Source organism: Elephas maximus, chromosome 10, assembly GCF_024166365.1.
Source record: "Elephas maximus indicus isolate mEleMax1 chromosome 10, mEleMax1 primary haplotype, whole genome shotgun sequence".
Taxonomy (NCBI): domain Eukaryota; kingdom Metazoa; phylum Chordata; class Mammalia; order Proboscidea; family Elephantidae; genus Elephas; species Elephas maximus.
This window is the reverse complement of record NC_064828.1, coordinates 104,318,120-104,330,281: the sequence shown is the minus strand read 5'-3', so window position 1 is coordinate 104,330,281 and position 12,162 is coordinate 104,318,120. Positions and strand designations below refer to the sequence as shown.

Genomic DNA, 12,162 nt, shown 5'->3' with positions numbered 1-12,162 from the left:
TTAGGTGCTGTCAAGTCGGTTCCAACTCATAGCGACCCTATGCACAACAAAACGAAACACTGTCCAGCCCTGCGCCACCCTTACAATCGTTGTTATGCTTGAGCTCATTGTTGCAGCCACTGTGTCAATCCACCTCGTTGAGGATCTTCCTCTTTTCCGCTGACCCTGTACTTTGCCAAGCCCAATGTCCTTCTCCAGGGCCTGATCCCTCCTGACAACATGTCCAAAGTATGTAAGACGCAGTCTCGCCGTCCTTGCTTCTAAGGAGCATTCTGGTTGTTTGTATGAGCCTCTAGTTTTTATAGCATGAGCTGATGAAACTGCCTTCTCCTTCTGCAGAGGTAGCCTCTCTGAGCCCCCACCTGTCCCCCAGATGCTCCAAAGTCTCAGGCTTTGAGAACTCATTCCTATCACCTGGCTCTACTGTTGTGAGGGAGCTTTTACCAGACCATCAAATTCCTTTGAAACTTTTTCTTAGTTTTTGGCCAGGACCTTGGATTTTAGGCTTAAAATTCCATCATTCATCACTTATTGGGTTTCCCTTCTGCAGAGCACTAGGCATTACAGCCCTGGCTTAAACCCTTGTTGATGTTTTTATAAGGTGCTGTCAAGGCGGTTCCCACTATAGAGACCCTATGTACAACAAAATGAAACACCGTACAGTCCTGCACCATCCTCACAATCATTGTTATGCTTGAGCCCATTGTTGCAGCCACTGTGTCAATCATCTCATTGAAGGTCTTCCTCTTTTTCACTCACCATCTACTTTACCAAGCATAATGTCCTTCCCTAAGGACTGATCCCTCCTGGTAACGTGTCCAAAGTACATGAGACAGTCTCATAATCCTCCCTTCTGTGGAGCATTCTGGTTGTACTTCTTCCAAGACAGATTTGTTCGTTCTTCGGGCAGTCCATGGTATATTCAATATTCTTCACCACACAATAATTCAAAGGCATCAATTCTTCAGCCTTCCTTATTCATTGTCCAGCTTTCACGGGTATATGAGGTAATTGAAAATACCGTGGCTTGGGGCCAGGCACACCTTAGTCCTCAAAGTGACATCTTTGCTTTTTAACACTTTAATAAAGAGGTCTTTTGCAGGAGATTTGCCCAATGCAATATGTCATTTGATTTCTTCACCACTGTTTCCATGGATGTTGATTGTGGATCCAGGTAAAATGAAATCCTTGACAACTTCAATCTTATCTCCATTTATCATGCTGTTGCTTATTGGTCCAGGTGTGAGAACTTCTGTTTTCATTATGTTGAGGTGTCATCCATACTGAAGGCTGTGGTTTTTGATCTTCATCAGTAAGTGCTTCAAGTCCTCTTCACTTTCAGCACGCAAGGTTGTGGCATCTGCATATCACAGGTGATAATTAATCTTAATTATCTTCCTTCAATCCTGATGCCACGTTCTTCATATAGTCCAGTTTCTCAGATTATTTGCTCAGCATACAAATTGAGTAAGTATGGTGAAAAGATGAAACCTGACAAACACCTTTCTTGACTTTAAATCATGCAGTATCCCCTTGTTCTGTTTGAACAACTGCCTCTCGGTTTATGTACAAGTTCCACAGGAGTACAATTAAGTGTTCTGGAATTCCCATTCTTCACAATGTTATCCATAATTTGTTATGATCCACACAGTCAAATGCCTTTGCATAGTCAGTAAAACACAGGCAGACATCTTTCTGGTATTCTCTGCTTTCAGCTATGATCCATCTGACATCACCAATGATATCCCTCATTCCACATTCTCTTCTTAGTTCAGCTTGAATTTCTGGCAGCTCGCCATCGATGTACTGCTACAACTGCTTTTGAATGATCTTCAGCAAAATTTCACTAGTGTGTGATATTAATGACATTCTTTGGAAATTTCCACATTCTGTTGGATCACCTTTCTTTGGAATGGGTACAAATATGGATCTCTTCTAGTGGGTTGACCAGGTGGCTGTCTTCCAAATTTCTTGGCATAGACAAGTGAGTACCTCCAGCGCTACATCTGTTTGTTGAAACACCTCAATTGCTATTCTGTAAATTCCTGGAGCCTTGTTTTTCGCCATTGCCTCCAGTGCAGCTTGAACCTCTTCCTTCAGTACCATTGGTTCTTGATTACATGCTACCTCATGAAATGGTTGACTGTCAAACAGTTGTTTTTGGTGCAGTGACTCTGTGTATTCCTTTCATCTTCTTTTGATGCTTCCTGCATCATCTCAATATATTCCCCATAGAATCCTTCAGTATTGCAACTTGAGGCTTGAATTTTTTCTTCACTTCTTTCAACTTGAGAAATGCCGAGTGTGTTCTTCCCTTTTGGTTTTCTATCTTCAGGCCTTTGCACATTTCATTATAATATTTTTACTTTGTCTTCTTGAGGCGCCCTTTGAAATCTTCTATTTAGCTATTTTACTTCATCATTTCTTCCTTTCACTTTAGCTACTCTACATTCAAGAGCCAGTTTCAGGGTGTCTTCTGATATCCATTTTGGTCTTTTTTTTCTTTGCTTTTTAATGACCTCTTGCTTTCTTCAGGTATGATGTCATTGATATCATCCCTCAACTTGTTTGGTCTTCAGTCGTTAGTGTTCATTGCGTCGACTCTACTCTTGAGATGGTTTCTAAATTCAGGTGGAATATACTTAAGGTCATGCTTCGGGTCTTGTGAACTTGTTCTAATTTTCTTCAGCTACAACTTGAATTTGCATATGAGCGATTGATGGTCTGTTCCTCAGTTGGCCTCTGGCCTTGTTCTGACTGATAATATTGAACTTTCCCATTGTCTCTTTCTACTTGTGTAGTTATTTTGATTCCTGTGTATTCCATCTGGCGAGGTCCATGTGTATAGTCGGCATTTATGTTATTGAAGAAAGATATTTGCAGTGAATAAGTCGTTGGTCTTACACAATTATATCTACCAACCTCTGGCATCATTTCTATCACCGAGGCCATATTTTCCAACTACTGATACGTCTTTGTTTCCAACTTTTGAATTCCAATCACCAGTAATTATCACTGTGTCTTGATTGCATGTTTGGTCAACTTCAGACTGCAGAAGGTGGCACAAATCTTCAAGTTCTTCTTCTTTGGCCTTAGTGGTTTGTGCGTAAATTTGAATAATAGTTGTAGCTTAAAACCTTAGGGGATAATATGTGTTGTAGTAGTTAATTCCTTGGCAGGTGCACAGTATATGCCAAGCACCTGAGCAAAGGGGCAGCTCATGGAGCTTGGAAGGACCCCGTGGTCCTCAAGTCCATCTACCTCATTTGATGGGTGAGGGATCTGAGACTCAGAGCAGGCAAAATGTATGTGTCATGCAGTGGGCTAAAGTTCTTTCTAGTAGACCGTAGCTCCCTTTCCATCAGGGAGGCAGGAGGAGAACCAAAAAAAAACCAAACCCGTTGCCATCAACTGGATACCGACTCATAGTGACCCTATAGGACAGAGTAGAACTGCCCCATGGAGTTTCCAAGGAGTGCCTGGTGGATTCGAACTGCCAACCTTTTGGTTAGCAGCTGTAGCACTTAACCACTATGCCACCAGGGCTTCTGGCAGGAGGATATACTCAGGTGAAAAAGATTTGGATAGATCCCATGAAGGATGTGCATGTGCTGAGTAAAGAAGTGATCCATAGAGGCTGGGGTTAGTCAGGGAAGGTAATGTGCACGTGCTGAGTAAAGGAGTGATCCACAGAGGCTGGGGTTAGTCAGGGAAGGTAGCATTCTTGCCTCCGCTTAAAACTTTGGGTTGTCTGGGTCTGCAAAACAGCCCAGGGATGTTTACAAGAGCAAGACTGCTTGAGTTACTGTGTCTTTTTATTTGGAAGCTCTTTGATATCATTGGCCTCACTTCCTCTGAAGGAAACAGGTTGCTCCCTTGGCTCATCTTTCCTTAGTAGTCAGCTGATAACTCAGGGATGGTGTCATTTACGTGCTCTCCTCTGCCTTGGCACAATCGGGAAAGGCATATACATGGACAGGCCTGTCATTCAGTGGCATCAATAACTGTTTTTCAAATGAACACGTCTCACCATACTTCATCACCAGTATTTTGATGAGGGCCAGCTCATGTTGGTTTGCTGGCTAACGTGCCCTCATCCTAAGCTGGATTCTTTATAACTTGGCAGTTAGTTTCCTTTGGGTAAACTGGTCAGACTTCCTTGATGGGTTGCAGCATAAAAGTTCTGAAAGCATGGTGACTAGACATTTTAGATTTCTTGGATAATTCTGCCTGAAAATATTTCGTTCCATTGTCAGCTCATGTGTTCTAGTTTGAAATTTAGAAAACATGGCCACACGTCTTAAATGCTTATTATTCTATGCGTAGATATTTTGGAAACATTGTCTCTACCGCTCCTTGTCTCTAATGCTGCTGTTCTTTAATTGAAGTCATAGAAACAAATCATGCTCAAAGTTGAGATCCTTTTGAGACAGTAAGGTTTGGCTCTGTGGTATTTAATTTCCCGAAAATCTCTTCAGGGGATGGTGAAATCCAATGACGTCATTAGTAAATATGAAGTCCTGGGTTTCCAACCAAAACGATTATGTTCTGCCTGTAAATCATTCCATAATTATGTAGGTGGAAATCTCAGTTGTCTTTGGGGGCCTCTTTTTATGTCCTTTGACTTTTTGTTTTTTTAGCTTTTAGCAGAAAATGGATTTGCCGAATTTCAGAACCAAAATGAGAGTTGCCTTTTTTTTTTTTTTTGGTGTCTGAGAAAATTGTGTTCTTCATTGGTTCTGACTTGAACTCAGAAAGAAAAATTTGTCCACCCACAAGAAGTCATTTGCAAGTGTACTGCTTTCTCACTGCGGATAAATTGATGTTCTGCAGGAGGAAGGGGTTATCGGAGCTATATTTGCAAAACTACCACCAAGACAGTATTCTGAGCTATTTATCATCTGTGGATCTGTTTAAGGTTCTATATTATACCTTTTTAAACAGAAGAGACTGGTAGGCTTTCTTTAAAGATTAAAAAAAAAAAAAACAGCATTTGTTGTAACCTGTAAATCTCTCATAAAAGTGTAATTGCTCTATTTTGCTCTCTTCCAGGCATTGGTCTTAGTATGGAATGTTTAGAGCCAATAGTTTAGAGCCAACAGTGAGCCCACTTTCAGCAGTTCCTAGGTCCTTCAGAGCTGCTTTTATTGGGTTCAAAAGTCACTCCTAACAAGAAGAACTTGGAGTGAAATCTTCAAAAGCAGGCTTGTTTCCATATGAGATGACTCACTTTGTAGGAAGTGGCCTGTCTTACATATTCGTGTTTGTCTTTGACATTTAAGAGCAAGGAGTTCTAAAGTGAGTAAGTACTGATGGGTGGCTGAAAGGAAAGGCCTTGGACTTGCACACAAAGAGAGAGTGTTTTGTCTCATTAGTGAGAGAGAAGGCGCGTGTGCGTAGCCTTTCTGAATGTCAGGCAGGAAGATAAACATCAGCCTGCCTGGACAAGTGACCCGTGTGCCCCATGTGCCACTGCCACAGTAGAGACTGAGGGGTTCTTTCTCTGCATCTAGGGATGGATGGATCTGGAGGCGTCTTTCTGTTCATTAGCAGGGAGAAGCAGGCAGGTGAAATCTATTGATTCTGTGCTCCTTATTAGAGAAAAGGGAAAATGAGCTAGCTCTTGAGTGTCTCATACATGTGAAATGTCTCCAGGACTCTGTAGAGAAATTAAATTTCAAAAGCAATGAAAACAAGTTGCTGTAAAGAACATTTGATTTCTGGATAGATGAGATTAATAAACTTGAATGTGCCAGATGCGTTTCTGTGCTAAGCAGTGGAGATGTGAAATTAGCAAGGTGTTCTCTTAAGTCCTCTGTGGTATTAACTTTTAAAATGAAACCCTGTTTGCCTCTTGCTCCCACTCACACATCTGTTTTATGCTTCCCTAAACAAGATTGAAGTAATCTTTGTGGTCCATTCTAGCGAAGATGTCATATGGGGATTTGAATTTTGTCCTGGTCATAGAGGGAAAGTATGAAACCTCTTGGTAGGGCCGATGGTGCTTGATGACGCTACTTGGTGATGGGAAGTGTGGGGCTGGGAATGTTCTCCCCTCTTTAATGTAGAACAGAAGCAGGATCTGAAAGTGAGACGCAGTAGGCCTCTCCTTGATGTGTGATTCTGGTCTCAGAGCAGAGCTCTGTCTGCAGCGAGGTTGTCTGTGAATCCAAGCCTCAGCGAAGTCACCTTGCTTTGCATTGGCTCTCAAAGTTTCCTCCAAATGCCTGCTGACAGGTACAGGTGCCCTCTGGGATGACACTGCCAGGAGTCAGTATATGGAGAATACCATGTATGTTGGTGCTCTGGGGATCTTGAATAAATGACCCAAGGTGACAAGCCCTTGTCTCCAGATAATTGGTGAACTGTGAAGGCAGGAGAATATGTGTGACTTCCACCCATGAAGCGGTGGCTGTGTGCACGCCTGGCTCACTGTCTGCTTCTCTCTTCCATGTTGTTTCAGGCCAACCGGGACGCTGTGCTGAGCAGGATACCTGAGCACAAGAGCGACCGCCTCATCAGTTTGCAGAGCGCGTCTGTGGTCTATGACTTGCTGACCATCGCTCTGGGAAGAAGAGGCCAGTATGAGATGCTGTCTGAGGTACAGCGCTGAGTCTGCTTGGCTCCTGGGCTGGGTGGTAGTGGTGGGGTAGAGCGTAGAGCATGAGGAAGAGCCCTGAGCTAGGGTCTCCCCTCACCCACACATCCCCACCTCTGTCGCTAGTAGCCACGTGACTTTGGACTAGCCACTTTCGTTTCCTAATAGAGATTTGGGCTAAATGAGCAGATGGTAGGATTGATCGGCAGTTTTTCATTACAAGTGGATGGACAAATCTACCATGCTGAGAGTTTCTGTGTGAGGGAAGGTAAGCGCTTCTCAGACAGCTTCTCTGTCAGAGTAATTTCCATCATGACCCAAAATCTCCAGTCCGTGATACTCATTTTCTTATAAAACAGTTTCATTGAAACTATCAGTGTGTTACTCCTGTAAAATGGCAGTTTCAAGCATTTCAGGCTAGCTGTATTATCAGGTTAGCTGTTACAGTTGCTAGTTCAGAGGGCCTAGTACATTCTAGATCCTGGGCCAGGTGCTGTGTGTGTCCACCTGTCATCTCCTCACGCCCCAGCTTCTAAGAAACATTTAGAGTTGAAGCTTGACTGTTCCACAAGAAGCTGGTTAATCTTGGGCTGTAGTAATGCATTATTAACGCTGCTGCCCAGAATATCAAATGGCATCACAGTGGGGGCTAAATAAGTAACTAGATGGTTTTATCATTTCCTTAGCAAGAGAAAAAAGAAAAAGAAAACAACAACCTATTTTGTTAAAACGGACTTTTCCATGTTATTTATCTTTCCCTTTCTAAATTTATACCCATTGCACCAGCCCCTGGGCACGAGGACAGGCAATGAAATGCAGTAACAGATTGGCTGAAATCAGATAAGCGCCCGACTCACCCTCTCGCCTGTCGGTGCATCGCCACATTAGGCAGGAGCTTGGGAACAGATGAGCCTGCGTGGTGTGAATCTTTTTTTAGTCTTTGGTTTGGTGACTATACAGGGCAGTGGTTACTCAGCCTGCAAAAAACCCCTCACAATCCACCTAGATGAAGCCGTGTGTCCAGATGCCCCTGTCACATATGGCACACCCCCCGCCCGGACTCTGTCCGGCTTTGGGATCGGCCCAGACGGTGATCCTGTGGGGGCCTTGATTTTCTGTCCTGTGGAAGGTCCCCCTCCTGCTGACCAGCTTAGTTCCTGTCTACTGCATCTACCTCGGGACCATCTGTGGGGACACTGCCACCCAGTTCACAGCTGGGTTCTTTTAACATGAAGCTTTTTCCCACAGACAAACCACTTACCATCTTTCTGGGCCCAAAGTTGGGTATGGTTTGAATGTCTACTTTTATCCCATTTATTTAGCAACATAGCCTTTCCTGTGCTCGGAATTTGCCTGTGTCCGAAACAGGTGTGAGGAGCTCGAGGTGGCCGGCTTGGTTGAGAGGCCAGATGGCCCCTGCCCCCAGCCTTCTCGTCATTCCATGACTGACTCTAGGGGGATGACTGTCACCTTAGCGGCATTCCTCCACGAGCCGGCAGCCCCACGGCATGCGCCCCCTCCCTGCATGGAGTGCTTGGACCTAGTTTCTACCCAGATGACTTTCATCTTGCTATCAAATGCAGCTTCCATCTTGTGCTGATGACTCACATGCCAGTCACTGGATAGCCTGGCTGGTCACCTGAGCCTTTGCCATTTGGAATTTCACCACACAAGTCACATTCAAAATGGTGGACATGGTGCCAGAGGTTGCCTCAAAGGTGTTGTAGCAGAGGTGTGGGAGAAAGGGGAGTCTATCTGTGTTTTCTCTGTAAAAAATATCAATCAATTGATGAAACATATAGAATGGAGACATTTATTTCTTCAGTGCATATATATACTGTTGCCCGTTCTGTGCAGGAGCTGTGATTAAGTGCCAGGGATACAGCCATGACAAGGCCTGGCTCCTGCCCTCCACCTGCTCCCCATGCAGAGGGAGGCAGACAAGCACATGGGCAGTTACTGTAGTGTGGCCCACCCTGGCGAGGGCCCAACACACGTTCTGCGATGGCTACTAAAGGGTCTGAATACTTGGCTTCAGCCTCTCTTGCTCTTTCTACTTTGCTATGTAGTTGGAGCTTCCCCCAGCACACATTTGACCACTGTGTTGTCTCAGATCTTCTAACTAAAACAGGAGGTGTCATATGAGAAAGACGAGAGCTCACAGCATCTCAAGGCAGCCTGTTCCACCTTTGGATAACTTGGCTTCTGGGTCCACTTTTTGCCGAGCATGGGCCTCTTTGCCTTGGTCCCAGGCTACGTCGGAATGTTCTGTTTCCCTTATTTGCTGGGGCTTTCTTTAATCCATTTGGCTTTTTTTTGGTTTTGTTTTGTTTCTCATTTGCACTTCTATTTTCTCAGAACTAAAGGTTAAGAGATCCCTGGGTAGCCCAACGGGTTAAGCACTCAGATAGTAACTGAAAGGTTGGTGGTTTGAACCCATCCAGAGGCGCCTTGGAAGAAAAGTCTGGCAGTCTGCTTCTGAAAAGTCACAGCCATGAAAATCCTATGGAGCACAGTTCTACTCTGCAACACATGGGGTCGCCCTGAGTTGGAATCGACAGCAACTGGTTTGGTTTTTGCTTTTTCTATGTTCAGATGATAACTGGATTTTATACTTTCTCTGTTCCTTTCTTTGGGCCTTACAAATGTCAGTGACATCATTCGTTCCAGTAGAACGTTCTGTTTCCCTGCCATCAGCTCCTGCAGCGTCACCAGAGTTGTCTAAACACGGGCAGGGCATGCGGCCCTCTGCTCAGAAACATCAGGGGCTCTTTTTTCTCTTGCCTTTTGTGGCCTCTCTTTTTGTTTCGTTTTGTTTTTTCTTCTCATATTGAAATTGACTTCACTGTTTATCATTCTGTCATATGCACCAGCCCTGCGTGCTCCTTGAAGAATCAAACAATTCCTACAAATATAGAAAAGTCACTTAGAACCCACTGCCCTGAGAGAACTATCATTGGCATCTTGGAGGCCATCTTTTCGTGTTTCTTTTTATGAATACATAGACACAAATTTATGTAACACTGGCTGTTCTAATGTAGCTATTCCCTTTCTCTCCTCCCCTTCATTGACAACCCGCCCCATCCTAGCCTCCTCAACCTCAAAACCCAGGTCAACAACCCCGTATGTCCTGGGGAGTGGGTCCTAGAGTCAGAGAGCTTTGGGTTGAGTCTGGATCTGCCACTTAGTGGTTGAGTGACGCTGGACAAGTCCCTCAGGCTCTCCTTCTGTAAAATAGGGATAATCATTGTACCGATCTCAGAAAATTGTGAGGATTATATTCCTTAATCCATATAAAGTACTCAGAACACAGCCCAGCACGTAGAGCTCATTAAATGTCAGCTGCGTGCTGCTGCTGTTACAACTGCTGTTGTGTGCACAGGAGTTGCCAGGCCAAGGGAGACAACCAAGTATACAACAAAAAGGCGTCTTGCCCTCAAGAAACTTCAGTCTAATCAGAGAGATCAAATAGAAACCCATGAAAAGTAACCTGGCTGGAAAAGACATAATAGTTAAATAATGACAGTAGAAAGGACATTGCAAGACATGCTGGTTGCCAAATAAACTGGATAGTCCAGTTGCAGCAGAGTTTGCGGGTTGGGAGCACCGGAAAGAGATGACAAATAGTTGATATAGAAATTGGCTCTTCAAGGCCTGATAGGACCTAAGCTGTCTTAGAGGAGGGGACACATTCCATCATCAGGATGTTGGAGGTGTGAAGCCTCAAGGCCTGGGAGACCGGCACCAAGGCCTCCCTTCACAGAGCAGTGGTAGGAGCGGAGGTTGGGAAGAAAGCCTGGGACCAGATGGACGGCACCAGGATGTTTGAGACAGACTCCGCCTGCCCCGTCGCTGGTGTGGTCCAGCCACGTCACACTGTGGCCTGCGCCGCGAGCAGCTCCTCTTGCTGATGCGACTCTGTGTCCATTTTCCTTTCCACCTGGTGAAACCATTGCCGAACAGAAGAGTCAGCAACACCAGGCTGTTGTGAGAGAAGAGGCCTTACCTCTTTCTCACCCTGTCTTTGTACTTTCCCTCCTTCTCCTGTCCCCAGCCAACCTCAGCACTAGCATAGCAGGACCCCTCCTGTTTTCCTTCCTTGTAGTCTTCCTCCTCTGCTGACCTGGACCATAGGGGCCCTGCACCAGAAAGGGAAAGGGCTCCGCCCTCCTGACGTCCCCTCGGGCAGCAGCGTGCTATGCAGCTGTACCTGGTCCAGCCCTTTGAGAACTTTGCTTCCAGCAGATAGCAGAGCCACCCTCTCGTGAGAAAACGGCCCTCTCTCTCTGTCTTCTGTGGTGCTTGGTGCTTATTCAAGATGGAAGGTTCCTCACCCATCTCCAGATGGGCTGCCTTTGCACGTACCCACACAATGCCTGCTGTTTTTCTTTTCCCCCCTTTTTCAAGGGCACTGTTCAGCCAGGTAGTGGGCAAGGAGCATTGTACAGAGGAAATACAAACTGAAGGTTTATCACGTCCTTGTTCTGACAGGTTTAAATATAAGCACAATGTTTACTGTATCTCCAACGCTATGAGTTTTCATGTTTTTGAAAAACCAATTGTGAGCCCTGCTGAAAAGGCTTGTGTAGGAAGGAGCACTTCCCCCCTCCCCTTCAATTTAAACAGCAGCGCTGGTTGGCATGACAACCCAGGCTATTCAAAGTAAAGCAACAAGCACTGCTTCCTCTGTTTTTTAGAATGAACCCAAGCTGCTAAGGAGATCTGTTTCTTGAATTTGACTGTTAATGGCTCCATGTTGGCAGAATACTATGGGGTCCTTTTCAGAATGGTGGCTGTGTGTCCCCTCTCCATAGACATGGCAGCTTCCAAATGGCATTTTTATCTTTTCCATTGAACTTGGGTTCATTTGTTTAGGGTAAATCTCAACTGCACTGCAGCTCTGTGGGTAGAACATTCTGGCTAGTACTTGTACCAAAGGGACGTTCACACCTCCCTAACCTCAAACACTTATTTCATTAGGGAGCATTGTGTAAGACACTCACGTGTTGATTTAAGTCTGCTAAACAGACCCGCCATTTGTTGGCTTCCATGCCTCGTGCAGCCCCAGTTGTACTGCAGAACCCAGCTTTGACCTAGATGCCAAAGCCTCAGGAAGGCAGAGTGTAGCCTGGCACAAATGGAGTCGTAGACTTCTAAGAAATAAAGGCCGAGTATTTAGTTCATGGTGGTTGTTTTCAGTTGCTGTTGAGCTGGCTCTGATTCCTGCCGACCTCATGTGTAACAGAACAGAAGCTCATGGTAGTCACTCACTAAATACTTGCTCGGTAAACCAGTGCTTCAAAGCCAGTGCACACATTCAATCCTGCTCCCTTTCCTTTAGTTTTTGAGGTAAACTCTTCATTCTTGTGTGATCAGCGTGTATCATCCAGGAAGGCCTAAACCTTAGCTGAGAAATAGGCAGCAGAGGAAGAGATGGGCCTGGATTGAAGGCAGAACAGCTCACAGATCCCAGCTGTGGTCCAGCTTTGTGGGTCAGCCCAGTGGGGACCACCTATGTGGTGCATGTTTGCGTGATGGCCACCCCAAAGAACTTCAGCCACTGA

The 12,162-nt window shown here is 45.1% G+C and overlaps 1 protein-coding gene across 6 annotated transcripts in view; it reads left to right on the top strand.

Annotated features, from left to right (window-relative positions):
- TTC7B (tetratricopeptide repeat domain 7B) overlaps nucleotides 1–12,162 on the top strand; it is a 312,432-nt gene that overhangs the window by 157,258 nt on the left and 143,012 nt on the right. For all 6 annotated transcript variants that reach the window (XM_049898916.1, XM_049898913.1, XM_049898918.1 and 3 more), the window contains one exon: nucleotides 6,464–6,601. In XM_049898916.1, the coding sequence (XP_049754873.1) occupies nucleotides 6,464–6,601 (138 nt within the window). The remainder of the gene's footprint in view (nucleotides 1–6,463; nucleotides 6,602–12,162) is intronic.